The sequence below is a fragment of the Lagopus muta genome, chromosome 5, assembly GCF_023343835.1.
Source record: "Lagopus muta isolate bLagMut1 chromosome 5, bLagMut1 primary, whole genome shotgun sequence".
NCBI classification, from domain to species: domain Eukaryota; kingdom Metazoa; phylum Chordata; class Aves; order Galliformes; family Phasianidae; genus Lagopus; species Lagopus muta.
Window position 1 is genome coordinate 41467143 of NC_064437.1, and position 23423 is coordinate 41490565.

The 23423-nt window shown below is 44.6% G+C and overlaps 1 protein-coding gene across 2 annotated transcripts; it reads left to right on the plus strand.

The window, feature by feature from the left end:
* The first annotated feature begins 2334 nt into the window (after nt 1–2334).
* Nucleotides 2335–23335, plus strand: LOC125694239 (prosaposin). Of its 2 annotated transcripts, XM_048947163.1 has the most exons (16): nt 2335–2463; nt 9619–9752; nt 10925–10999; nt 11681–11806; nt 12057–12251; nt 13144–13287; nt 13851–13907; nt 14432–14444; nt 15557–15624; nt 16087–16200; nt 16893–16988; nt 17192–17378; nt 17526–17677; nt 19379–19459; nt 20025–20132; nt 21100–23335. In XM_048947163.1, the coding sequence occupies exons 1-16, from the start codon at nt 2421–2423 to the stop codon at nt 21133–21135; spliced, it is 1629 nt and encodes a 542-aa protein (XP_048803120.1). In that variant the 5' UTR covers nt 2335–2420; the 3' UTR covers nt 21136–23335. The 2 variants fall into 2 exon arrangements, with proteins under 2 accessions (XP_048803120.1, XP_048803119.1); XM_048947162.1 differs by lacking the exons at nt 14432–14444; nt 15557–15624.
* The last annotated feature ends 88 nt before the right edge of the window (nt 23336–23423 follow it).

A 23423-nucleotide genomic window follows, 5' to 3' on the forward strand; every position in this document is an offset into this window, starting at 1 on the left:
TGGTTGCTGGTGGAGCAGCATTGCTGGCTGCCAGCCTCTGAGCATGAGTCATGGGTTTGCTGCAGGAGAGTCCCTGCTCTGGCAGCTTCCCCAGCCCAAGGCTCTTCCTACTCGCTTTCTCTGTGCTTCTCAAAGTGGGGCTGAAAACAAGTTCTTGGGTAACCCAGTCCACGACTTTATTTATTTATTTATTATTAAACAACAGCTGTAGTTCTGGATCACTGAATTGCACAGGCTTTTGAACAAGGAAACTGTAGAGCTGTGAGAAGGAACGCTTGCATCTTGTAGGCATTGTCCCAACAAGCTGTCTGTCCAGCAGAAGGTCCCTCTCTGTTTCAGAGAGTGCTAGGTAGATGGTGCACAACTGTGGCTCCTGCTGTCAGGATGAGGTCTCCCTGCATGCCTTGGTTCCTCACAGCTGTGAGCTACACACCTGGTCTCAATAGGACTACCTGATCTCTGGTCTCAATAGGACTACCTGATCTTTGGGGTTTCCTCTTGTAAATAGCCTCATCAGCCGAGGCAGATGGCCAGCGCTTGATCTCTTGGTGCCATTTAATTTTCTTTAATCCCATTTTAAGTGAGAAAACTACTAGGTGATTTGTTAAAATGGGGAAAGCTATATATATCATAGTGTCAGTTAGGAAGGTGGCAGTCGTGCATGTAAAATAAAAAAGTCCCCAAATATCTAGAATTGGCAAAACCCCAGGGAACTTAAGCTGACAGTGCCTGTCCTGGTGCCTATAATGCAAATAAACTGGAAGTGGCACCAGGAAGCTCCATCTTTGTCCTCCATCCCTGGCCTTCAGTTCCCAATGGGAAACCACCGTACCTGCTGAAACAGTGCTCGTTTTCCAAATAGTCCTATTTGAGCCCCCCTCCCCCCACTTCTAAATATTCCTCACCAAGCTGTTTTTTTGCGCTCCTGAGCTAGTAGCTGACTTGGCTTAGAAAGACAAGGTGCCTTGTCAACAGTTTGTGTGCACATGAGAGATAAGAGAGGCATGTTGAGCTATGTCTAAGCAAAATGGCTTTGGGACCAGAGTAAAGGTTGTTTGCTTAGTCTGGCCAACACTGCTGGCTGGCTGGGCCTGTCCATCTGACTTGAGTTTGAGAATGATCTCAGTCCTACTGCTCACGGCAGTGGGCAAGCATAGCCCTTGGGGCCTCTGGGTGCGACTGTGGAATGCTCTGTGTCTCTGTGTCTTCTTGCAACTTGGCTGCCCCAACTTGCCTTTTGACTTGAGAAAGGTCTGTGTAAGAGAAGTGTGCCTTACTCTTATTTAGATACAGGCTTTCATAGTGAATCGGTACAAAAGATCCGCTTCCTCCTAACCTTAAAATGCAAATAAACCTGAAGTGTTGTCAGTCTGTTCCTTGAGAAATGAATGTGTCAGTACCAAACACAGGACCACTGTGTGTGTGTAGATCCACATCTGTAAGAGTTGATTAAAAGATGCAGCATGTCTGCTGAGATCAGGCAGAGCTTGCACGAATCCTAACTGCAGAGTGAGCTTTCTGTTCTCCAAAGCATGGGTGAGAATTGCGCTGTGGGGTGAAAGGAGACCATTTTGCTCTGGTGGGGACAGGTGATGCAGTGCAATGTTCTCATCTTCAGGAAGGGAGGCAGAAAAAGGGCCAGAACTGTGTGAAGGACCCGCACAGTCCTGGCTGATGGTCAGGCTTTGTGGAAGGCAGTTTCACTGCAGTACCTGCTCCTCCAGTTGCCTGGTAAGTGCAAGAAATGAGGTTCCAAAGCATGGGAGATTGTGATGAGGAGGGTTTTGGCTTCTTCTCCCAGGAAACAAATAGGACCTGAGGAAATGGACACAAATTGTACCAGAGGAGGTTTAGGTTAGACATAAGGAAGAAGTTTTTCTCTCAGAGGTCAGGCACTGGAATGGCTGCCCAGGGAGGTGGTGGAGTTGCCGTCCCTGGCAGTGTTCAAGAGGCGCCTGGATGAGGAGCTGCGAAATACGGGTTAGTGCTTGTGGTAGCAGTGGGTAGCAGCGGTGATGGGCGGACGGTTGGACTAGCTATCTTGTAGGTCGTTCCTATGATTTTGTGATCAAGTCAACATAGGTTCTGCTGGTCGTGACTTAACGTTATTTGGGCTGTGTGTTGAGCGGGGAGGGAGAAGGCAGCTTACGGGCCCTGTGAGAACAGTGAGTGCCCCCACCTCCCTCCCGGCCCTGGGCACGCATACCCAACTCCCACCGGCCCGCCGCCATTTCGCGCCCCGTCAGGCGGCGCTGCGCACAGAGCATGCGCGGCGGCGGAGGCCGGGGCCGGGGGGCGAGGCACGGGAGCGGTGCCGGGGGGGGGGGAGGGGGAGGCGCCGCGCATGCGCGCTGTGTGCAGACGCAGCCTTGATATAGGGGCGGGGGCGCGAGCGCCGCATTGCAGGCGGGCGCAGGACCATGGCGCGACGACTGCTGATTCTCCTCGGCCTCCTGGCGGCCGGTAAGCAGCCCTTCCTCGGCGTGTGTACGGGCTAGCACCTCCCGGGGCCCTCCTTGCGCTGACTCGGGAGGTTGCAGGCCGCGCCGTGTGGGAGGCAGGGGGACGCGGGCACGGAGGGGGTCCCGGGTGAGCGGCCTTCGGCGGGGCCTTATCTTCATCCCTTCGGGGGTAGGTCAGCGTTAATGCTCTTTCAGATAGCCCTCTGGGGTCTCCTGCGAGAAAGGGAAGGGCCCGCTGCCGAGCCTGTTGCGGGGCTAAGAACGGAGCGGCCTGTCCAGCGCTGGGCTGGAGGTCAGTGCGTGTGTTCGGTGCCTGGCTGGAGGCAGGCGGTGATGCATTTGGGAGCGGAGGGGCGTGATCCGTGGTTCTGCAGGGAATCCACGGGGTGAAGGTCTGTTACAGCACTGCCCCGATTCGCTCGTTTTGTTTGTTTGGTTTGTTTTGGCAGGTTTTCCTTTAAGGTAGGTTGAAACATGCTGCCTGCCTGCTTGCTTCTGAGTTTAACTTGTCGCATTTGACCAGCTCATTAAAAGCTATAGCAGTACCGTGCTGACAGGCTGCAGTAAACCGTGCCGAAGAGAGATTGCACAACTGTGTGCTGCTGTTATACCTAACAGTAAGCAAGTATTGCCCTTCCTTGCGTGCGTGATTTGGTGGAAGACGGGCAAGAAAGCCAACGTTGCTGTCTCACTCTGCTTGTTTATCTTCTGGATGGTTTAACTCGGTTGGCTCTGTGTTGGGTTACCTGACACCCAGTCCCATTTTAGTGGGGCTGTTCTTGAATCACCACAATCGTTTTTCCCCATGCTTTAAAAGTGGAAAGCCTTGAAAGTGTTCAGCCAAGGTTGCTGTTAGCGTATTTAGGGAAATTGTAATGAGAAACCAGTTTAGCAATGAGAGTTAACCTGGTCTGCTTCTTAAAGGCATGTGAATGCAGGTAGGCACAGCAGAGGACTTGTTAGGCCTGTTTTTCTGTAGGAAGTCACTGTTTTAACAGAAATAAACACATCTCTTTTCATTGAAGTGCTGCTATGATTGCTAATTGACTCACCTACAAGAGCACTGTAAAGATTTTTTTCTGACATCTTGGCTGTGACAACCTAGAAGGCCAATTTTATGCAACGAGTTAGGTAATTAGCCATTTAAAAATCTCCCTACCCTTGCTGTATCCTAATGGAGTTACTTGGCAGGCTTACAGCATGGCTGGTAGGCCATCGGGGTTTTTGGTTGACCTATTTACGACTGCTCCTGTGCATCTTCCCTGGGGAGGCTCTCAGGAATTAAAGCTAGGTGTAAAGGTTGATGTTTTCCTATGCTCTTTGGTTATTGCTGTCAGAGAGAGATTAGTTTCTCTTAAAATACATACATAAATCCTTTTAAGTTCACGTATATGTAAAACCTGGTACAATCTAAATTGGGAGTAGGGAGTTAAAAGTTTGAGCAGGCAATTGAAGCAGCACTTTGCTCTGTGCTGTAGATGAAATTGGCCGAATGATGAAGGTGCCTTGTTGTAAAACACATGTTCTCCCTGTTTTGTGGGATGACTGGTGGGGAGTGCTGTGGGTGCGAGGTATCGGAGGGCTGTCATGTAACCAGGCTGTGCTGCTGTAATCATGTGACTTGCGTGTGAACCTGGCCTTGGACGATCAGTGTCCCTGCTGTTTGCAGAAGAGGCAGAAATAGAAGTAGGCACTCTTGGTTGCCTGTGGAGGAGCTGAACAAGCTGTTCTGCATATTCACAGCTACTCCAAGTGAAATAAATGCGTGCTTCTGCAGAAATTTGTCCATCTGATGACCTCAATTTGTGCTATAAGTCCTATAAACGTCCTATAGCTATAAGTGCTATAAATGCAGCGGTTCTGGGAGTCTCTAAAAGCTGAGACGTCATAGGGAGTGGAAAATAAGGCAGAATAGAAGCTTGTCAGCAAAACTGGAAGCATTTCTGTCAGGTGATGGTGATGTCACCTGGGGCTGTGGGAGGTTGGGCTCTGCTCATGTAGCAGTTTTTGTCTGCAGTGAATCTGCTGCTAAGGCTGCAGGCTGAAAGGGATACTTCTCTGGTCCTTGAAGTGCGTGCATGTGTTTTTGAGGGGATGTTTGTGTATTGGGTCACAGAGCAATGTTTAGTTTCAGATAGCAGTACTGTTACTGAAGAGGCTTACACTTGTTTTACGTGTTTTCTAGACTTTGTACTCCTGTAAAAGTTTGTATATAGAGAGATTTTCTTACAGATGCCCTTCTGTTTTCTGAAGTCTTGGACGTTTCTGGGCTTCAGCTGCCCTATGCCAGGACTGTAGGGTAACCTGTGACCAAGAACTTTGGCTTCTCTCTGCTAGGTGTGGTTCTAGCTGTAGTTAGGAGGTGGTGTGACTGTGCTTACCTAATGAAAGGGAAGTCCTCAGTACAGAATTTCTGTGGAAGCTTGCCTGAAATCCCCTTTTTCCCAACCCAAGGAACCCCAGAGCAAAACAGAAGGAAGGGAGATAAAGTATGTATGTTCAAAACTTCAGATGTATTTATATGGTAAAAAAAAATACTGCTGCAGGGAAAACTGCTTCCCATAATCTCATGAGAATATCCTGGTGTCCTGGCTGGGACAGCTTTCCCTTGATGACTGCCAGATGCTCTTGAACATCCAAGTATCTTTCCTAGCTTCTGTCTTAAGAAAATTGCAGGCAGAAGTTGCATGTTTACTCTGCAACCTGTTGTCTCCTACAGCCTTAAAGGAACACTGACAATTTATTGGAATGGTAAAGCTAACTGTACTGTCTTGGCTGATGGCGTTCTCTGTTACCTTTAACTTTGTCGTGATTGCCTGTATGGACAGAAACTGCTCCTCCTACCGTGTTTGCTTTTTTGGTGCTAGAAGCAAGGGAGTGCCTGAGCTACAATAGTGTTTTACAGCTACCGAAGTGGGAGGGCACTCCCTACCCTGAGGAAAAACCCAATCCTGCCTTGAACTCAAGACTTGTTTCTGGTGGATTGCTGGAGTTCCTGGTATTTCAGGCTTGCTATTGGTTCAGTAGATGCTGCCTGGAAGACTGTGATACTAAGGAACATCTGGAGAACTGATAACACCTAACCATGTTTCCTGTTCAACCTGCAAATCTGTCCACGCTCTCTCAAGTACTGTGGTCACTTGACTGCCTCATTAATCCAGAAGCAAAGCACGCCTTTGGCATGAGTTATAAGTGTGGGATGTGGTTACAACTTGTGAAACGTTCCTTAAACTCACTGACTGTCTAAAGAGCTGTGGAGCACCTAACCCTTCCAATGACTCCCTGTTGGGGTCATTCCTTGACTTGTTGACACTTTGTAAGATTTGACTAAGAGAGGTTGATCCCACTTGACTTGAGCTTGAACGCACTTTGTTCTTGCAGTTCCCAAGAGAAATGGAGTAAATGTAGTTAACAACCACACACACAGTGGAGAGATGGGTGTGTTCCCTTGGTCATTAGGCATTTCTGGATGATAGAAGTCTCTTTCATTTAAGCATTGCCAAGGGGGGTAGCCTGGCACATCTCCCTGTTAACGTACTAGGAGCAAATCAGATTGGCAGCAAGGTGTAAGAGTTGGTAGAACCCCCCAAATTATTTTCCACATATGACTTTGGGGCGTCAAGGTAAATGACGACTCAACTCTTTTCTTACCAGTTGCAGGTTAATTTGTCCGTGGAAATGCTGCTTACGCTGTACTTCTCCTAGCAGTCTGGTTTGGAGGCAGCTTGAATCTTCAAGCTGAGTTACTGATAGTTTCCTAGCTTATCCCCTGGCTCTCTAGGAACTCTAGCCTGGCCCATAGAGAATCTCTGCACAGAAGCTTATATAACGTGTTAACTTGTAAGAGCAGTCACGAAAGTCTCATTAGTAGATTCAGTGCAGCTTTGGAGAAGATTGCTTAGGACCTTTTTCTGTGCATCTTGGAGTAATTCAGGCTGGTTCTCAGTGAAAGAAACATAACACATACTTGAAGGAAGGGAAGGTTATTGTCAGTATATATTTATCTCACCATTTTTCCAGTAGCTGCCCTTGCAGAATGGTAATGCAGCCATCGTAAGCTTCCTTCTGGATTCCTGTTTGTTTAACAGGAGTGAAGAATTCAACTGTACTTCAGTATTCTGTAAACTTGTCAAAAGGAAAAGGCAGTGATGTCTGAGAGGGTTATTGCCTGTAATTGACTCACCTCTTTGTTAGTTTGTCCCATCACAGATACTAGCACTGAGGAGAGCTGCGATAGTTGGCACACGCCGATCTGAAAAAGTGTCTCACTGAAGTAAGTAGGGCAGTACCTTTGTGCGAGCAGGGTACAAGTTTCCCTGTAGCTTCCCAGTCCTTACACTGGCTTTTGTGTGAGCTCCTTGGCAGGCCCCATGTGAGGTACAGTAACTGCTGCTTTTTGGACTGTGTTAGTGATATTCTAGCGGAGTTAGGTTACTGACCTGAGCCTTCAAGAAAGGATTGCTGCTGCTTTTCAGCTTTTGGAGAGTCTTGGTACGTTTTTGGGCTTCAGGCTGTGTTTCTGAGGCAACTCTGTTTCTGGGAGACAGCTTCTGTTGTTTGTCAGGAATGAGCATCAGAGAGGTCAGCATGCGTATGAAGCTCTCATCTTTGGGATGGAGAAGCTGCAGCGGTCCTGGGGTGCTTGCAGACTGTCAGCTTGGCTGCAGGCCTGAAAGTTCAAGTCTTTTGCAAGTGAAAGCCCCTTAATTTGGTATGGGGGCTGCATTTTCACCTCCCCCTTCTCCTTCCCCTTCAATTTTCTCTAATTGTTTAATTTAGTTGCGCAGTGGCCGTTTGCCTTCTAAATTGGAAGAAGCCAGCTGGAAAAGGGAGGAGCCAGTGAAGGGGATGATTTCTGAAACACCCTGGCCTTCACAGATAAGCTTGTGTGGTGCTCTAAAAACAGTGGCATGTAACAACTTCATGGAAGTGGGGGGCAGGGTTGGATGGGCATGGCAGCTAATCTACAGAGAAAGGAGACATCTATTTAAAAATGGGTGACCTCAAGTAGATGAAGAACAATGTGTAAAATAAAGGGATGCCAGAGATAACTAAGAAGGTAATCCCATTGAGTTTATCCAGCAAGCATTAGGAGTTGTGTAAGGTAACTGACTGTGCTTTGTTTTCTCCTGGGTTGCTGCAGGCATCAGGTGTCAGTGCAGAGGCTGTTGGGGGAGAAGGCAAGGAAACTGTTCTGTTGGGAGCTAGCACACAGACTGGAACATTTGCTTTGGTTGTGAATATATGAGAGGAAGAAAAATGCTAGCTCAGAGATATGAGAACAAGCTAAAAGCAAAAGTTGTGGGAGTGTTAAAAGACTTCCATCTGTTTTCTGAATCTGGAAGAGCCATGTAGGTCTGCTGGCATACTGTCTTGCTGCAGGAGGGAAGGCTTTAAATACTGGTGGTGTGGTATTTCTTCTGTCCTGGAGCTGGTATGGATCCTGCAGTGTGATAGGCACATTAAAATAGAAAGCCAAACAAAAATTGGAAGTTGGTTAAGAGCTGGATTGAACCAGAACGAGTTGCTGTGAGATTGCCTGGGTTTGGGCTTTGAACGGGCTATTAGATTGAGAGTTTGAGAAACTGCTTTTTATAACTCTCGTAGTTTAGTATTTCAGTTTAGTTCTGTAGCTTTGCAGTATGTTTCAAACAGGGGTAAGGGGGTAATTTTCTTTTGAAGTACAGAACAAAAGGCATAGGCTAATTCTTTACAAGTAAATAGTTTAAAGTCCTTAGTTCCTCTGTTTAAAGTCAAGGTCGTGCTTGATTTTAGCCAGGCTTTACTCTTCCTTGCAGAGCTTCTTCCCACTGTTCACTAACCTGTATCTGAAAGGGATGAATTGCTTTCCTTGGCCTTGCTGCTTGTCCTCCAGCCAAGAGCTGACAGCTATTTGACTTTCCAGTCTGACTTTGAAACTAAACTCTTGCTGGTGATTCCAGATGGATGGTGCGTGGAGAGTGTGCTGTGTGTTACAACAGGCCCTCTGTGAGCATTTGGCTGACCACCCACTTTTACAAGTTTAGAAGTCTTACAAGCAGTCCTAGGGTGCAGTTTTGCTGAAAAATGATGTGCAATCTTAGCCTTTTCCTGGGGGGAGAGCGTGGCAAACTTCTTGCTCTTGTGTAGAGGTTTTAAGTACGCCAGGCACATTTTTCTTAAAGTAAATGGGTCACTCCTCTGTGAAATCCAGTGTAAACAGGCTTTAGAGAGGAACAGCTGAAAAGGCTGTGGACTGTCACCCATAAAGCACTGTGTATTTGGCTCTACTTGATGTGTGCTGGCTATGTACCTAGCAGATGTGTTGGTAACTCAGCTGTGAAGCTGATCCTCTAATTGCTCAGAACTGAGATGTGAGAAGCAGAAACGTGATTATTTGCTTGTCATAACCTCACTAGAAGCTTTGTAGCTTAATTTGTGCTTCTTAGTGGTCAATGTAATTTTACAGCATTTTGTGATGTGTAAACAGCACTGATGTAGAAATAATGGCTCCTGAATAGCACCTATCCAGCTGATAGGTTTGAACAGGCTTCTAACAGCCCTACGAAAAATGACAGCAGTGCCCTTTAGGGTAACCATGGCTGGTTGCATAGGAGTGTGCCTGCTGTGGGATTTCAGGAGCTGTTTCTTCATTGGTTACTGCAGCCTGGAAGATTGAGCTGACCTACAGGCAAGGTGGGTTGAGAAAACTGGGTGAAGCTGAGTGTCTGCTCCAGTGGCATTTGCAAACAGTAGTTTGTAGTAAACAATAACAGTAAATAGTAAACAATTAAAATACTTAAAATTAGCTAGGAAATGAGCTTGATGATCTTGCCTTATTACTAATATACTTACTTATTACTAATAAATACTTACTTATTACTATACTTACTAATAAATACTTACTTATTACTAATAGTCCAGGTCTCTTATGTGTCTTTAGGGGAGCTGCCTGAAGATCAGCTGCTTTCCTAGAGTTGGCTGTGCTGTTGGTGTTTGGGACTCATCCTGACCTCTCAGAATAGAAATTACTGGATTGAAATCTGCTTAAAAGTATTAGTAAACTGAAGTGGCGTAATGGAAAGGGCATAATTACACAGTGCAGCACTGAACTGTTTACGCTGAAGTGGAAATCATTCTAATGTGCAACTGTGAAAGCACGATTCTCTCTTGGCAGCTGTGGCCAGCCCTGTTTTGTGGCAGAAGGACTGTGTGAAGGGTCCAGAAGTCTGGTGTCAGAGTCTTCGCACAGCGTCGCAGTGTGGAGCGGTGAAGCACTGCCAGCAGAATGTCTGGAGCAAGCCTACTGTAGTAAGTATCAACTGCTGGGGTGCCTGCCCAGGGTAGTTTGGGTAGCTGGTTTCCATATGCTGAAGATTTTCAGGTCTGATTGCAGTTAAGTGCTACATCAGACCGCACTGTGGTTGCTGTGAGTTAATTTGGGTGCCAGATAAGGGTTGCTTTCCATTTTGTGGCCTTGCGCAACCTGTCTGCTGACTTCTCATGTGACCTGTTGCACAGTGCAGCACGTGGAACGGAGCTAGTGGGTTTCAGACTTGATCCTCTTCATTAAGGCGATTCATAATTCATAGGGCCCTTTTTATTCTGTGCCACACCAAGCTGGTAGGTTTAGTTAAAAAATAACAGCTGTGTGATTGCTTGGGTCTTTCTCACAGTATGATGTTCCACAAAAAATACAGCTTGTGCTAAATTAGGAAAGCCCTGACAGTAAATAAGTGTACAGTTGTTATATGTAGTACGGCTCTTAAACTGGTGCTAAATGTGAGTGCTGCTTTAATGGATACAGCTGTAGCTTGTGGTGTTGTTTCACAGCTTTCTAAGGCAAAGGCCATTTGTACACAGGTACATCCAACCCACTTTGCCTACATGTGTGCCTAAATGTGTTTCAGCTTGTGGAAAAATTAGGGAAAGGAGGAATGTTAGAATGGTTAAGTGTAATTAAAATGAATGAACCTGCCTTAAAAGTTCCTATGCTTCTAGTATGTGTGAACTTAAGTAATTTCTTATGCTTTTGTGTTTTGCTCTATCTTTAGACTGCAAGTTTGTGTTCTCTACTCTGTTCCAAGTTTACTTGACACAAAATAATTAATGTGAATCTGATTAAAAATTACTATATTTGTCCCTGATCTTTGGAAATTTAGACTTTTCAAATAGAAAGGTAAAACAGGTTCAGGAGATGACATCTCAGGTCAACATACTTTACCTTTCAAATGTGCTGGGACTAGGTGAGGTAATAGTGATGACAAACCTGCTTCTTCAGAACTGAAGAAACTGGTGTTGGACATGCTCAGAATGGCCTTGCTCTGTTTTGAAGTGTCTCTGCTTTCACCTTAGTTCCAGCCAATACCTCTTCTTTAATTTAAAATATGGATGTGGTGCTCATTCTTTGCATTCATATTTGCAAACTGCATTTACAGGCACTTAATTCTGTCTCCAGTTAACTCTTATTCTTCTCTCCCTAGAACAGCATCCCCTGTGATTTATGCAAGGAACTTGTAACAGTGGTTGGCAAGGTTTTGAAGGACAATGGCACAGAGGTAAGCTGAGCTCTTCTCCTTGCTCCAAGGCACTTGTTCATTTCTTTGTCATAATAAAGTCTCAAGGTGAAGGGGTATAAGAATATTCTGCAAGAATTTTTCCCAATATGAACAGCAAGTGTTGAAAGGGGATGGATTACACAGAGTATGGCTTTTAAACCATTTTTTCTGGTTTAGAGATTAGCAAATCCTAGAGCCTTCCCTAACACATCCCTGATTGTCTATGTATAGAATTGTTCTTGTGTTAGTGGGCCATTAATCTTGAAGGGTGTGGTAATGTAGAAGTGGATGAGGAAAGCAAGTGAAGTGGGCTTTATTTTGGCTATGTGACCGCTTCCCTTTAGCTTTCATGAACTCGGAGAACTTACAAGCTAGCACGACAGTGATCTTTTCCTCAGTAATTTCACTTCCTATTTAGTGTAAATGGCTTGTGGTAATAAGGGCATGTTGTATGGGCCTTGTAGGATGTATTTCATGTTTTCTCTTTGGTAGGGTTTCATTGAAGGTCCAAGACTGGGCAGAAAGCTGTAATGTAAAATCTTATTCTAATTTGGCTTACTGGCTGCCTAGATCTACCTGAGTCCAAGGGCCGTCTTTAGACCTCATAAAATGCATTTTGGGAGTGGAAAGAGCTTTTGATATAGGTTTAGATAATCTATGGCTTGCCTTATCTTTTATTAGGATGAGATTCGCTCTTACTTGGAAAAGACATGCGAGTTTCTTCCTGACCAAGGCCTGGCCTCTGAGTGCAAAGAAATTGTGGACTCCTACCTACCAGTTATCATGGACATGATCAAAGAAGAATTTGTAAGTAAACAACAGTCTGTAACTGTTTGAATTGAAAACTGCTGTTGTTCATGTTTGAGTTTTCCATACAGGATGATGCATATGGTCCTTTGGTTCTGTATGGGTTACTTGTGTTGCACTTCTTTACATTTGAAGACAACTTCCTTACTGGGAACTGTTTTCCTGCTTCAGCAGAACAGCTGTCTACTCTTAACATCATGTAACAGTGCAGTCATTCCAGTGCTTTATGTACCTATCTTATCTCCCCCAGGATAAACCTGAAGTTGTGTGTAGTGCCCTCTCACTGTGCCAGTCCCTTCAGAAGCATCTTGCAGCAATGAAACTTCAGAAGCAGCTTCAGTCCAATAAGATACCAGAGCTGGACTTCTCTGAACTGGCATCTCCATTCATGGCTAATGTGCCTCTTCTCCTTTACCCTCAAGACAAACCCAAGCAGAAGTCTAAGGTAAGGGTTCAGTGCTACTACACTGTGAAGGAAAAGTGTCAGTTTGCGTAAGAATTCATTGGTGATTCTTTGTAAGGGATTTTCATCCTGGGCATAGATGTTCTTCACCTGAGCGAAGTCTCCTAGTGCATTTTGTGCTTCTGCATATACCTGTACAGCTATCTTTTCTTCCTTGTGGATTTAAAGCTGAGTAAGCTAATAGCTGCAGCCGCTATGGACCATCTGTATTGGCTTGGATTAATAACTGCAGTCTAAGCAATTAAGTCTTGTGCTGGACTTTTCCTATCCAGGACCAGGATAGTAGTCAGACAGGTCTTACTTGAAATCATTTCTTCCAAGAAAGTGTTCAAAGGAAGAAGAGAGATTCCCCCACGTTCTGATTAGTCTCCTGGCTGTGCCCTTCAGAGAAAGTGTTTGTCTCTGAATCTGGAGGTGACAGACTGGATCAGAAGAGAATGAATAGCTGACAGAGCGTTGTAGATGAGATTATGAACTTGGGAGTAGAGGCTGAGTCTGATAATGAACTTAGATAGGGGCACTGAACAGCTGGGTGGATGTAAAACCTGCTCTTGTGGGTGGAGGAGGGAGATCTATGCCAAATTTAGAAACCTTCCCCCTGCCATCTAGTAACAAAATCAAGAGGTTCTGGTGATGGATATCTCAGCTGTTATATCGAGTTTCAGAGCTGTGTGTACCTCATCTCCATCTAGTGGCTGGTGTACATACTGACAGGAATGTGTCTTTTCATGTGAGGTTGGGCTTTTAAGTATTCTGTATGGTATTAATTAAGGTTTATATATAGCTTAAAATAACTATTAAAGCTTATTACCACACTTGAGAAGATTCAATGGCTATGTGAGGATGTGTCAACTTCTTTTCACTCTTGGTCCAGGGAACTGAGGATGTATGCCAGGACTGCATTCGGCTGGTTACTGATGTTCAGGAGGCTGTGAGGACAAATGCAACTTTTGTGAAGTCCTTAGTTGCTCATGCCGAGGAGGAATGTGACCGCCTTGGACCTGGAATGTCTGATATGGTAAGTTATCCTTCTGTTTAAAAAATTGTTTCTCAATGTAAACATAAAACATTTGATCGGTGCCTTAGCCTCCTCGGTTATTCTATAATATAACCAAGGAGCATGTGTGACATTTGGTGCATGTTATGCTGTATAACAGTGACAACATTGAAGTATCAGCTTTTTGGTCCAGTAAGTAGCAGTGGTGGGGGGGGGGGGGGGGGGGGGGGAAAGGGGGTTAATGGGAGTGGAGGGGACAGAAAGAGGCTCAAGATGACTGAGAGGCTTTAAAGATGCATTTCATAAAAATCATCTGTAAGTGTAATGGGGTCAGAGAAGTACAGAGGGGTGCTTTTTCCCTGGGAGGCATGGAAGGACTCATTAGATAAGCAGGTATGTGGGCAATGATTGTGTAACCTGAAATGCCATCTTATGCTTGGGACAAGCTGTGAAAGATAACAGTGTAGGTGTTAAGTAGAGCAGGTAAATTAATGCTTTAGGAAGTATTAGAAAATTTTAGGTTAGCCCTGTAGCTTAAGTGCCCTGAGAATGACAGCAAGGCTTTCTTTTCTCACTTCCTGCAGTGCAAGAGCTATATCTCTGAATATTCTGACTTGGCCATCCAGATGATGATGCACATGGTAAGATCAGTAAAATGTGATATTTGATCTCGGTTCATTTTTCTGCTATGTGTAGCTAGCTTATTTGGAAACAGGAAATGCTTTTTGTAGTAGAGGTGGGTAGAGTCTGCTCTGTAAGTGTTGGTAGTAACACTTGGAATCTGGCATTTAATTGGATAATAACCTCACTCCCAGTTTGCTTCAGCCCTTTCCTCTTCTTCCGCAACTGCTTCAGTAGTGCAAAAGGCACGCCAGAGATACAGAGGAAGATGCTTTATGTACATTATGCATGACTATCTCAGTCCTGTACTTATACCACTTTTCCCCTCAAATACTGTATACAAATAATGTCTCTGTCACAGTTAGCGTTGCAAAATTGATTCAAGTAAGTGCTGGAGATAAGTGTATCTTGGGGGTTGTGCACTGTCACCCTCCATTTTCTTTATGGAAAGAGTATGCAGTTTAAATGCTTGACAATTTTTTTTCTTAACTGTTATCTTTAATTTCTCCTATCTTCTTCTGTCTCCCATTTTCTTTGTCAACAGAAAGATCAGGTAGGTGAATAACTTGCCTGTGGTGGTAGCCTGCTTGTAGTTCACTTGCTACTCTTAAAGGGCTGGTAGTTCACTTCTTGCTCTATTAGCTGTGTATGTGGTGTGAGTGCACTCAGTTTTGACAGATACAAGGGATGCTTATGTGATGACAGCAGGGAAAGACTTCAGACTTTTGCCAATTGATTGGCCTGTCTTCCAGCTCTGCATACCAGTCTGTAGTACCAAGATATCAACTTGGTTATGCTTTGGCTGGTAGAGCAGATGATGTGCTTACTTTCATACGAGATAGAAGTGGGAAGAGAGAGCCAGCGGCTCTTGTTAGCTTCTGGTGTAATGTTTGGGCTCAAAAGGGCTTGAGTCTGGCTATCTTTGGGTCACCTTTGTGTTCTCTTTGTGACCTATCATATTAGATGCTCCGAATACACAAATCGAAGGGAAAGGTGCAGGAGGCCTTTAGGCTTCTGCTTCTTAGAGCTGTTTGGGCTTTCAATTTAACTGCTCCTGGGAGACCTTGTGTCTGTCATCTCTTTGAGAGAGAACACTGTGCGTGTGGATGTTGTTTTAACATTAATGTTAAGGAAATGCTTATAACGACGCATGAATCAAAGGGCTTGACTTAAAGGTACTGTCTGGAGTAGCCTGAAGCATCGCTGTAAGTCTGAGATACTGCTTTTGCCTGTGCATGAGGTTATGGCGTGATGTTGAGTAAGCCTCTGCTGTAATAAGCTTGATGACTTGGCTCATTGGGTGGGTATGACCTTCTAGTTATCTGTAGGACTAAAGGTAACTTTTAAAAAATCTTAAATAGACTCAAGGGGAGGGGAAACTCAAGTTTTGCATGATTCTCTGAAAAGCCTTTCTCACCTTGTGTAGGTACAGCATGACCTCCTTACAGCAGTGTATTTGCCTCATGTTCAGGATCTGTTTCTGCATTTAGTAATGTCCTTGACATCTGAGACGCTAGAAAGCCTTTTTAATGGCTTTGTCTTATGCTCTTATGGCTGTGAGAAGAATGCTTTGAATGTAGAATTGCATATACTTTAAAAAAAAAAAAAAAGGGGTAGGGTTAGGCTTAGTTTTTAACATGGTTAACTTTTGTTCATTATAGGCTTATAGCGTTCAGTAATACAGGAATGTGTTTCTGTTTTCAAAATGTGATGTTACTGGATGCTTTAAAGAAGCTAGTTTGTGAAAGAGGAGGAATCCTTTCTTCAGAGCATTTCTTCCAGTTCTTGGGTGAACTTGTCAGCAAAATGAACCTTTTCTGTAACAACTTGGGGCTTTCAGGGGAGCAGCTTATGGATGCAGATCTAAGGGGGTGGTGGTGACCTGTTTTGGTGTTGGTACATCTTAAGTCAACTCCTTTGAAGGGCTTGCATATAGCATATTAGCTCTTGGTAAATGGGTTTTGAAGTGGATGTGGCCTAACCTCCTCTTCTTCTAAGGGAGCTGCTAAATTTGGTTTGGTAGCTGTTCTGCCTGTAACCATACCAAATGCTTTGGCAATACTTAAGTAGTCCTGAAACCAATAGTTGTGTTGGAGCCTTTTAATAAAGGTGTGTCTTGTTCTCTTGGCGCTCCCACAGGCCCCATAGAAAGGGGTGCATCTTCTAGACCTTTAAAAGTTACTACAACTCTCTTTCCAGCAACCAAAGGACATTTGTGCCATGGTTGGATTCTGTCCTTCTGTGAAATCTGTTCCCCTTCAGACTCTGGTGCCAGCTCAAGTGGTTCATGAAGTGAAAATGGAAACTGTGGAGGTAAGATGGATGACTTTGTACTCAAAAGCTTTGCTACCCTTTTTTTGCTTTACTATAATGAACGAGGTGAAACAAAGTAAATGCTTGTATGTGTTGTATAATCCAAGTCTCCCTGCATATAAAATCCTGGGCTGTTGTTTTTGAGGCTGGTCTGTAAAGTAGAAGGGAGCTGATGCATTTATTATCTTTCCACAGCCTTTAAGTTAAGCAATGAGATGAGGTTTTTTTCCAGTCTCTTTTGCATATAGCTAACTTCTGATAAACAGTCTCCAAATAATTTCCCTCAACTCCCTCTGTGTTTTTTAAGACCCAAACAGGAGGATGCTCTCAATTCTAGTAAATTTTGTTCTGTTAATGTGTTTTAAGAAATACTTTGTGTTTCCCTTGACTCCAGTCACCATGGCAGTGCTTATTTTTGTTAGATTTAACTCTCTGCCTCATGCAACCTGAGAACTGTGGTCTTAAATAATCATACAAAATAAGTTTTCATACAAAAAAACATTTTATAAAGGCCTTTGAGGTTTTGGGGCTGTGCAAGACCTCTTGAATCTAGCTCAAACTGGCTAGCTAGGTAAAGGGCTCAGTATGCCAGTCCTGAATGTAAGTGCTGTTGGACTGATCTTTTATGAATTGTACTGTCAAATGTGGTCTGGTGTTGATTTATTGTTTTGTATGAATGTTTATATTCTCAGAAAGCTGCAGTTCAAGAGAAGACTTTTTCTGTGTGTGAAATCTGTGAGACGATGGTGAAAGAAGTGACTGGCCTGTTGGAGAGCAACAAGACAGAGGTGTGTAAGTGATGAAAATGGTACCCCTGCCAAGGCTTTGGCTAAAATGGGCCTGTATTGTTATTGGTTTAGAGGGGAAAGAAAGCTCAGCTTCATGAGAGCGAGAGTTTTCTCCTCGTTTGCTAGGACAAAGGAAGCAAATACACTTGAACAGATGGACGTTTGTGTCTGTTATTTGCTACTCGTGCTTCCTTGTCCTCCAGGAGGAGATTGTGCATGAAATGGAGGTCGTCTGCTACCTGCTCCCAGCAAGTGTCAAAGATCAGTGTAAGGACTTCATAGAGGTCTATGGCCAGGCTTTGATTGACATGCTCCTGGAAGCGACAAATCCTGAGGCTGTGTGTGTCATGCTGAAATGCTGTGCAGCCAACAAGCTTCCGCAGCAGCCAGGTTGGTAAAGAGGACTTAGTATTGTTGCAGTATGAGCTAGTTAACCTGTGATTATATCCTCTGTGGATTCGTGCTATCATCCTTTGCCTAGTGCTGCCTCCTTTCTTCTGTTGGGGGAACTACCTAAGTGTTTTTTTTCTTTCTCAGTTGTGGTGAAACCCGCAGGTGGCTTCTGTGATATCTGCAAGATGGTAGTAGCTTATGCAGACAAAGAACTCGAGAAGAATGCCACAACAACTGAGATTGAGGCTTTACTGGAAAAAGTCTGTCACTTCCTGCCAGAGTCTGTCAGTGATCAGGTAAAGCATCTGCATAGGGGCAGGCTAAAAAGCAATTCTGTGCACAGTCCAAGGCTGAAAATGAAATGTCAGCACATGCAGCTGGAACTGATTTGGTTCAGCCACCCAATCCTTAGGATTTTTCCTTCTCTACTTGGCACAAAGGCAGAGCAAGCTCTGACATTCCCTCGCTCCAATTTGTAGGAGGGAGATGAGGTTCTTTTAATATCTGTATACCCGATGTGAGATTAAGAAACAACAAATCAAATGTTGGTCTGACCAGATTATAAATCCTAATCAGGGAGATGGGGAAGGGAAAGAAGGCGATAGAAAAGATAGGAAAGATGTGAGAATTGTGTAAAGTGGGGATGGTCACCACCAGGATCCAGCAGCGGTCCCACTGCACAGCGTTTCAAAGGTCTGAGGCAAAAGCAGCAGGGGAGGAGAGCAGCAGCAGCGTGGCCAGCCTTGGGCAGCAAGCAGGTAGCAGGAAGAAGTCGCAGAGCCAATCCGTGGGGGGGGAGGGGGAGGTATGAAGGCAGCAGGCCTGATCTGGGCAGTCCTGGCTGTGTGGACAGCCTGCCTTCCGATCAGTGCAAGGTAAAGATGAACAGAAGAATGAAGCAGAGAATGTGGGAAGGCTGGAGTGTAGTAGTACCTCGGGGTGTTTCTTATAAGAATATAATCAGTGTGACAGTGTGACAGAGTTGGAGGAATCTCCTTCTGCAGAGACTGGAAGGACTTGGTTTGGGCAGACTAGATTTTCATGTTCCATATCCTTAGAGGGGTTGGCAGTCTGAATGGATGGAGACTTCCAAGGTCTTGGCTGGCTGGCTGCTGTACTCATTTGTAGTCAATAAAGGTCTGCCTGGAAATCCTCTGAGAACAGTGGGTGGAGGCAGCTGAAGGGTTTTTTCCCTTCCTATCTCAACAAGGATCCTGTTAGGGGGGATTAACAAAGTAACTGGATGTTAGCTGGCATAATTCCAGTGAGATAGTAAAAGGCAATGGCTGTTACACTGTTGCTGTCAAGGTTTACCTGGAAATCTTACTAGGTGGCTGCTGAGTGTCAACTGCTTGTAAGTTTAGCAGGCATATTATATGCAGGGTTGAAGTAGCCATGAAATAGCTGTTCCTGCTAACTGCTGTGAGGCTGTTTAATAGCTGTGGTTGGCTTATTAATTGGTGCCGTTAGTCTCTGCTGAGACTGCCAGTGTGTCTGTGCTTCAGAGTTGGCCTCTCCACTAGAGGGCTGACTGCTAGTGATGGGAAGCACTTCTGCAGTTGCCAGAGTGGATGGTTACTGCTTGGGTTAAAGAAGCTTAAGAGCCATCATTAGTGCATTGCTGTGATCCTGTTCAGGATGTTTGTCTTCAGCTTGAGCGTGCTTTCCCCAAGACGCTGGTAAGCTCCACTATCAGAGACTGAGCATTGCACATCAAAGCATGTGTTGCTTTTTTGACCACTTTCTCATTGCAGCCCTTTTCCATACTCAATTGTGTCTACAGGCAGGTATGAGCTAACCAAAAATTATTTTGTTGTGGGGTGAATGCCATGCTGAATCTTCTGATCTGCGGAGCTTGAGTCTCTAGTTTATTGGTTTAGAGTGTGTTATTGGAGTGGTTGGAGAAAAAGATTATGGGTCGGCTTGCTAAAGACTATATTACTGTGATCTTTTTAAGGCCTTAATGGGAAAATCTCTCAACCTGTGCTTTGTTACAGTGTGTTCAGTTTGTGGAACAGTATGAGCCTGTGGTTGTGCAACTCTTGGCAGAGATGATGGATCCCACTTTTGTTTGCACTGTGAGTATCGTGTTTAGTTCTATTCAGGATGGGCTCTGATACAGTCCTGCCTACTCTTCCCTATGCTTTTCAGCGTGTAGCAAGCAGAAACTCTGTTGGAATAAAAATTAGTGTGCTGAATGCTTTGAGCAAATTCACTTGTGCAAGGCCTTGGGCTTAATGAATGGACAGCTGTTTGACTGCCAGCCTTGTGTAAAGAAGGACAGAAGAAAAGAACTGCCAGTGGTTATCCACTGTTCAGGTTCAGTAACAAGCATGTTGTGTCCTGAATGGGATGAGAGGAAGTTAAATGACATTTGAGAACCATCCCTTTCTAGAAGCTGTTTCACAATACTTAATATGAAAAAGTTGTAGTAACTTAATTTTTCCTGGTGTTACATTGCTGCTTTGAGTCTATTGATTCAGCTGCAACCATGACTGCAATTGTCAGCTGAGGACAGTGCTGTGTTTGCTCCTGAAGCTGCCTTTGGGCTCCTGCACTTTGTTAGGTAAAAGCTCAGATGTAAGGCTGCAGTCTAAATGTTTTGGTGCTGATTCATACTGACTACTGCTGTTCTTTTCACAGAAATTAGGAGTCTGTGGAGCAGCTAAAAAGCCTCTCCTAGGGGATGATGCTTGTGTTTGGGGTCCAGGTTACTGGTGTAAGAACATGGAGACTGCTGCTCAGTGCAACGTACGTAAAACCTTGAATTTCCAATTGTCTTTGAAAACCTCCTTAAAAACTAATTTGCCAGCTTCTGTAGCACACTAAGTGGGTGAATTCTTAGGTAGGTGCTGAGTTTCATTAGAGGTTCTTCCATAGCCCTTAGTTTTCTCAAAGCATGCTGTTCCTCCCTTATTCCTTCCTATTTATTACTGTGCAAGCATTTTGGAATCAGAGTCATGGATTTTCAACCCATGGCTTGGGTTGAAAAGGACTACAATGATCATCTAGTTTCAACCCCCCTGTCACGTGCAGGGTCACCAACCACCAGATCAGGCTGTCCAGAGGCACATCCAGCCTGGCCTTGAATGCCTCCAGGGATGGGGCATCCACAACCTCCTTGGACAACCTGTTCCAATGTGTCACCACCCTCTGAGTGGGAAAAACTTCCTCCTAATACCTAACCTAAACCTCTCCTGTCTCAGTTTAAAACCATTCTCCCTTGTCCTATCACTATACACCCTCACAAACAGACATACCTCCTCCTGTTTATAAGCTCTCTTCGAATATTGGAAGGCCACAGTGAAGTGTCCCTGGAGCCTTTTCTACTCCAGGCTAAACAAGCCCAATTCCCTCTACGTTTTTTCATAGGAGAGTGAATAGGAATGCATAGTAAGCTGCAGTATGAGCTTTGTATATTCTGTGTTCCAAGAGCCATAAAGCCTTGTCACAACCTGTGTTCAGGCTCTAAAAGTTGGCTTCAGTATTGTTGTGGATTGATGCTTTCTCTGCCAGGCCTTAAAGACTGAGGATCATTGTTTCTGAGTGGGGGGCAAAAATACAGTTTATTGTAGTTCTCTATGGAACCACTTATTTTAAGAAATGTTTTTTGTTCCAAAATCTTAGTTCAGAGTAAGGTGTTAATTGTGTAAGTAAGTACCCATTTGTCCTCTAACAGGCTTTTTTCCACTCACATATACCATTTTTTTCCCTGCAGGCTGTTGATCACTGCAGACGTCATGTGTGGAACTAGAAGTATTTTCCAGTACTGAAAGTTTGCCATGGCTCATAAAAACATGGACTGAGGCTGGAGAGCTGTATCTCAAATGTCCCTCCTCTCTGCCTCGTTAACAATTTGACCTTCAAGTTCCTTTATTGTAACTCTTCTGTAGCAGTGCTGCTGTTGAAGGATCAGATCTTCATTGTTGACTTAACAAAGATATTTCTGGCTGTACAGTTTAACTCATTATGCTCCTGAAAATAGTCAGTGTGTTGTAGATTTTAATTGGTAGGCTGAAGTTTTTTTAGGTGCTGGGAAGAATGATGAAAGATGAAATGAGCCTCTTATCTTTTAATTTAAAAAAGAACAAGATAGTGACTAAACTTTTAAATATCTTTCTGTAGCCAGCTTTGGGAAGATGACATATGTTGTGTTTAACATCTGTCTGGAGTACTAGTTTTCTACTTACTGTAGGGGAACCCTAAGGGAAAGTGTTGAATCCTGGAATTCCTTCAGCTGGAGTTTTCAAAGCTTTACAGATACAGGAAAGGGGACTTGATGTGCCCAGCGAACTTTCAAAGCAACCAGTATATAAAAAGGTTACATTTGCACTTGAGTGGTCACACTTAAGACTTGTAGTGTTGTCATAGCCAGGGAAAACCCTCAATATTAGATCATGTTCTTTTTATTTCCTTGGACCACTCAGCTTCAACATGGGTGTTCTCTTGTCAAGCTCTGAACAGTTCAGTCTTCTCAAGCATGCTGACACACTTAAGGAATGCCTCCCCCCCTTTTTTTTTCCCCCTACTTGCTCACCGATTCTGCTTCATCTTACAGCTTGCTACATGCAGCCAGCCTGGTGCTAAGGAGGTAGAGCAAACTGACTCGATAGGAGATGGAGGTGAAAAAGTCAGCAGGGGCTCCATGTATGTGAAAGCCTGTACAGTTTAGTGGGCAGAACATGTGGGAGATGGTTTTACTGTAAAACGCTGTTTCGTTCCTTGCTTTCGGTTTTCTCTCGTGGCGTATTCCAGTAATCTTAAAGCTTCAGAGGTACTGTTAGGCTTGCAGGTAGTTCCCACTGCTGCCACCCATTCTCAGTGACATTCATCCTTCTGAGTAGTTTGAAGTATAACTTTCTCTTTTCCCAGAGTTCCCATTTCTATTGGGAAATGCAGCTGAGTTGCAAGTGGAGATGGCAGAGTGAGAATGCTGTTGCAGGTATTTTACAGCTTTGCTGGCATGCCTGGCAGCCTTTCACAGTGGCGCAGCAGGAAAACATCACGCTGAAATTGTCTGAACTTTGGAACAGAAGACTTTTAAGGCAGACTGCTACCCTGAAAACAAGTCAGGCCCTCAAGGTAGGGGCTTTCAGGATGAGAATCATGCTTATGTTGTTCAAGACAGACCTTTTACTGGCTTTATGTGCTAAATTCTGAACAAGGTAACTCCTCAGAAGGCACAAGAGTAGCACTGGAGAGTCCTCTGGGAAGGAGAAGCTGGGCTGTGTGGAGCTTTGAAAACTCCAGTCCTGTTCAGAAAGTGCTGGCAGCTGCTCCTCTTTGTGCAGCGCCTCGGGTGAGACGGGAGCTCTGCTAACAGGGCTTCAGGAGCAAGCAAACTCATTTTCGTGGAGTTGAATTGAAAACCACTCAACTGCATCTTTTTCTTACTACTTGTACACACTGAATGTCGGGGCGGTCTTGACAGATACTGAGACGGATTTATCTTTCCTGTTTGTGTTCAGAACTCTGAAGCACTCCCTGCTTTAAGAAAAGTCCTCTAAAGGTGTACAATATCAGCAGCTTTCTATCTTGGCAGGCTTGTGCAGTGCTTCTAGTGGTGTATCCCAGCAGGGGTGAATGTCCCAGGTAGATGATGGGCTCTCCTCAGCATGGCTGCCCCTGGAGAGGTGCAGGTTGTCACACTGCAGCATGCAGTATGGGATTGGATCTTTTAAAATGATTTTTTTCTTTTAGGGGGTGGATTGACACTAGCTCTTATCAGCTGGCAAGGTTGTAATTCCTGTGGGTTTTTTAGTAGTGGAGGACTCATGCTGGCAGCCTGTAGGGCAAGGTGAGCTGGGCGAAGTCCTGTGCTCCTGCTGGGAATCTCTTCAGTTTTTTCTCACTTCCTGTGGAATGTGGCACCTGACCTGCTTGAGTTACGTGTGTGGGGGGACATGCAGTTGCTTTCTAAAGGACATTGTCTTGATTTTTTTTTTTCTTTTTTTGCACAAAAGCTTCTTTAATGAACAATAAAAACCTCTGTAAACTGGTAACTCTGTTGTTCCCTTGGTGTGTGCTCATTCCTGAAGGATC

Excerpts from the sequence above, each read along its gene's own strand:
- LOC125694239 (XM_048947163.1), top strand. The coding sequence starts at position 2,421 with ATGGCGCGACGACTGCTGATTCTCCTCGGCCTCCTGGCGGCCG. Across the intron at positions 17,678-19,378 it reads CAGAGTCTGTCAGTGATCAG|TGTGTTCAGTTTGTGGAACA; the intron begins GTAAAGCATCTG and ends GCTTTGTTACAG. Across the intron at positions 19,460-20,024 it reads ATCCCACTTTTGTTTGCACT|AAATTAGGAGTCTGTGGAGC; the intron begins GTGAGTATCGTG and ends TTCTTTTCACAG.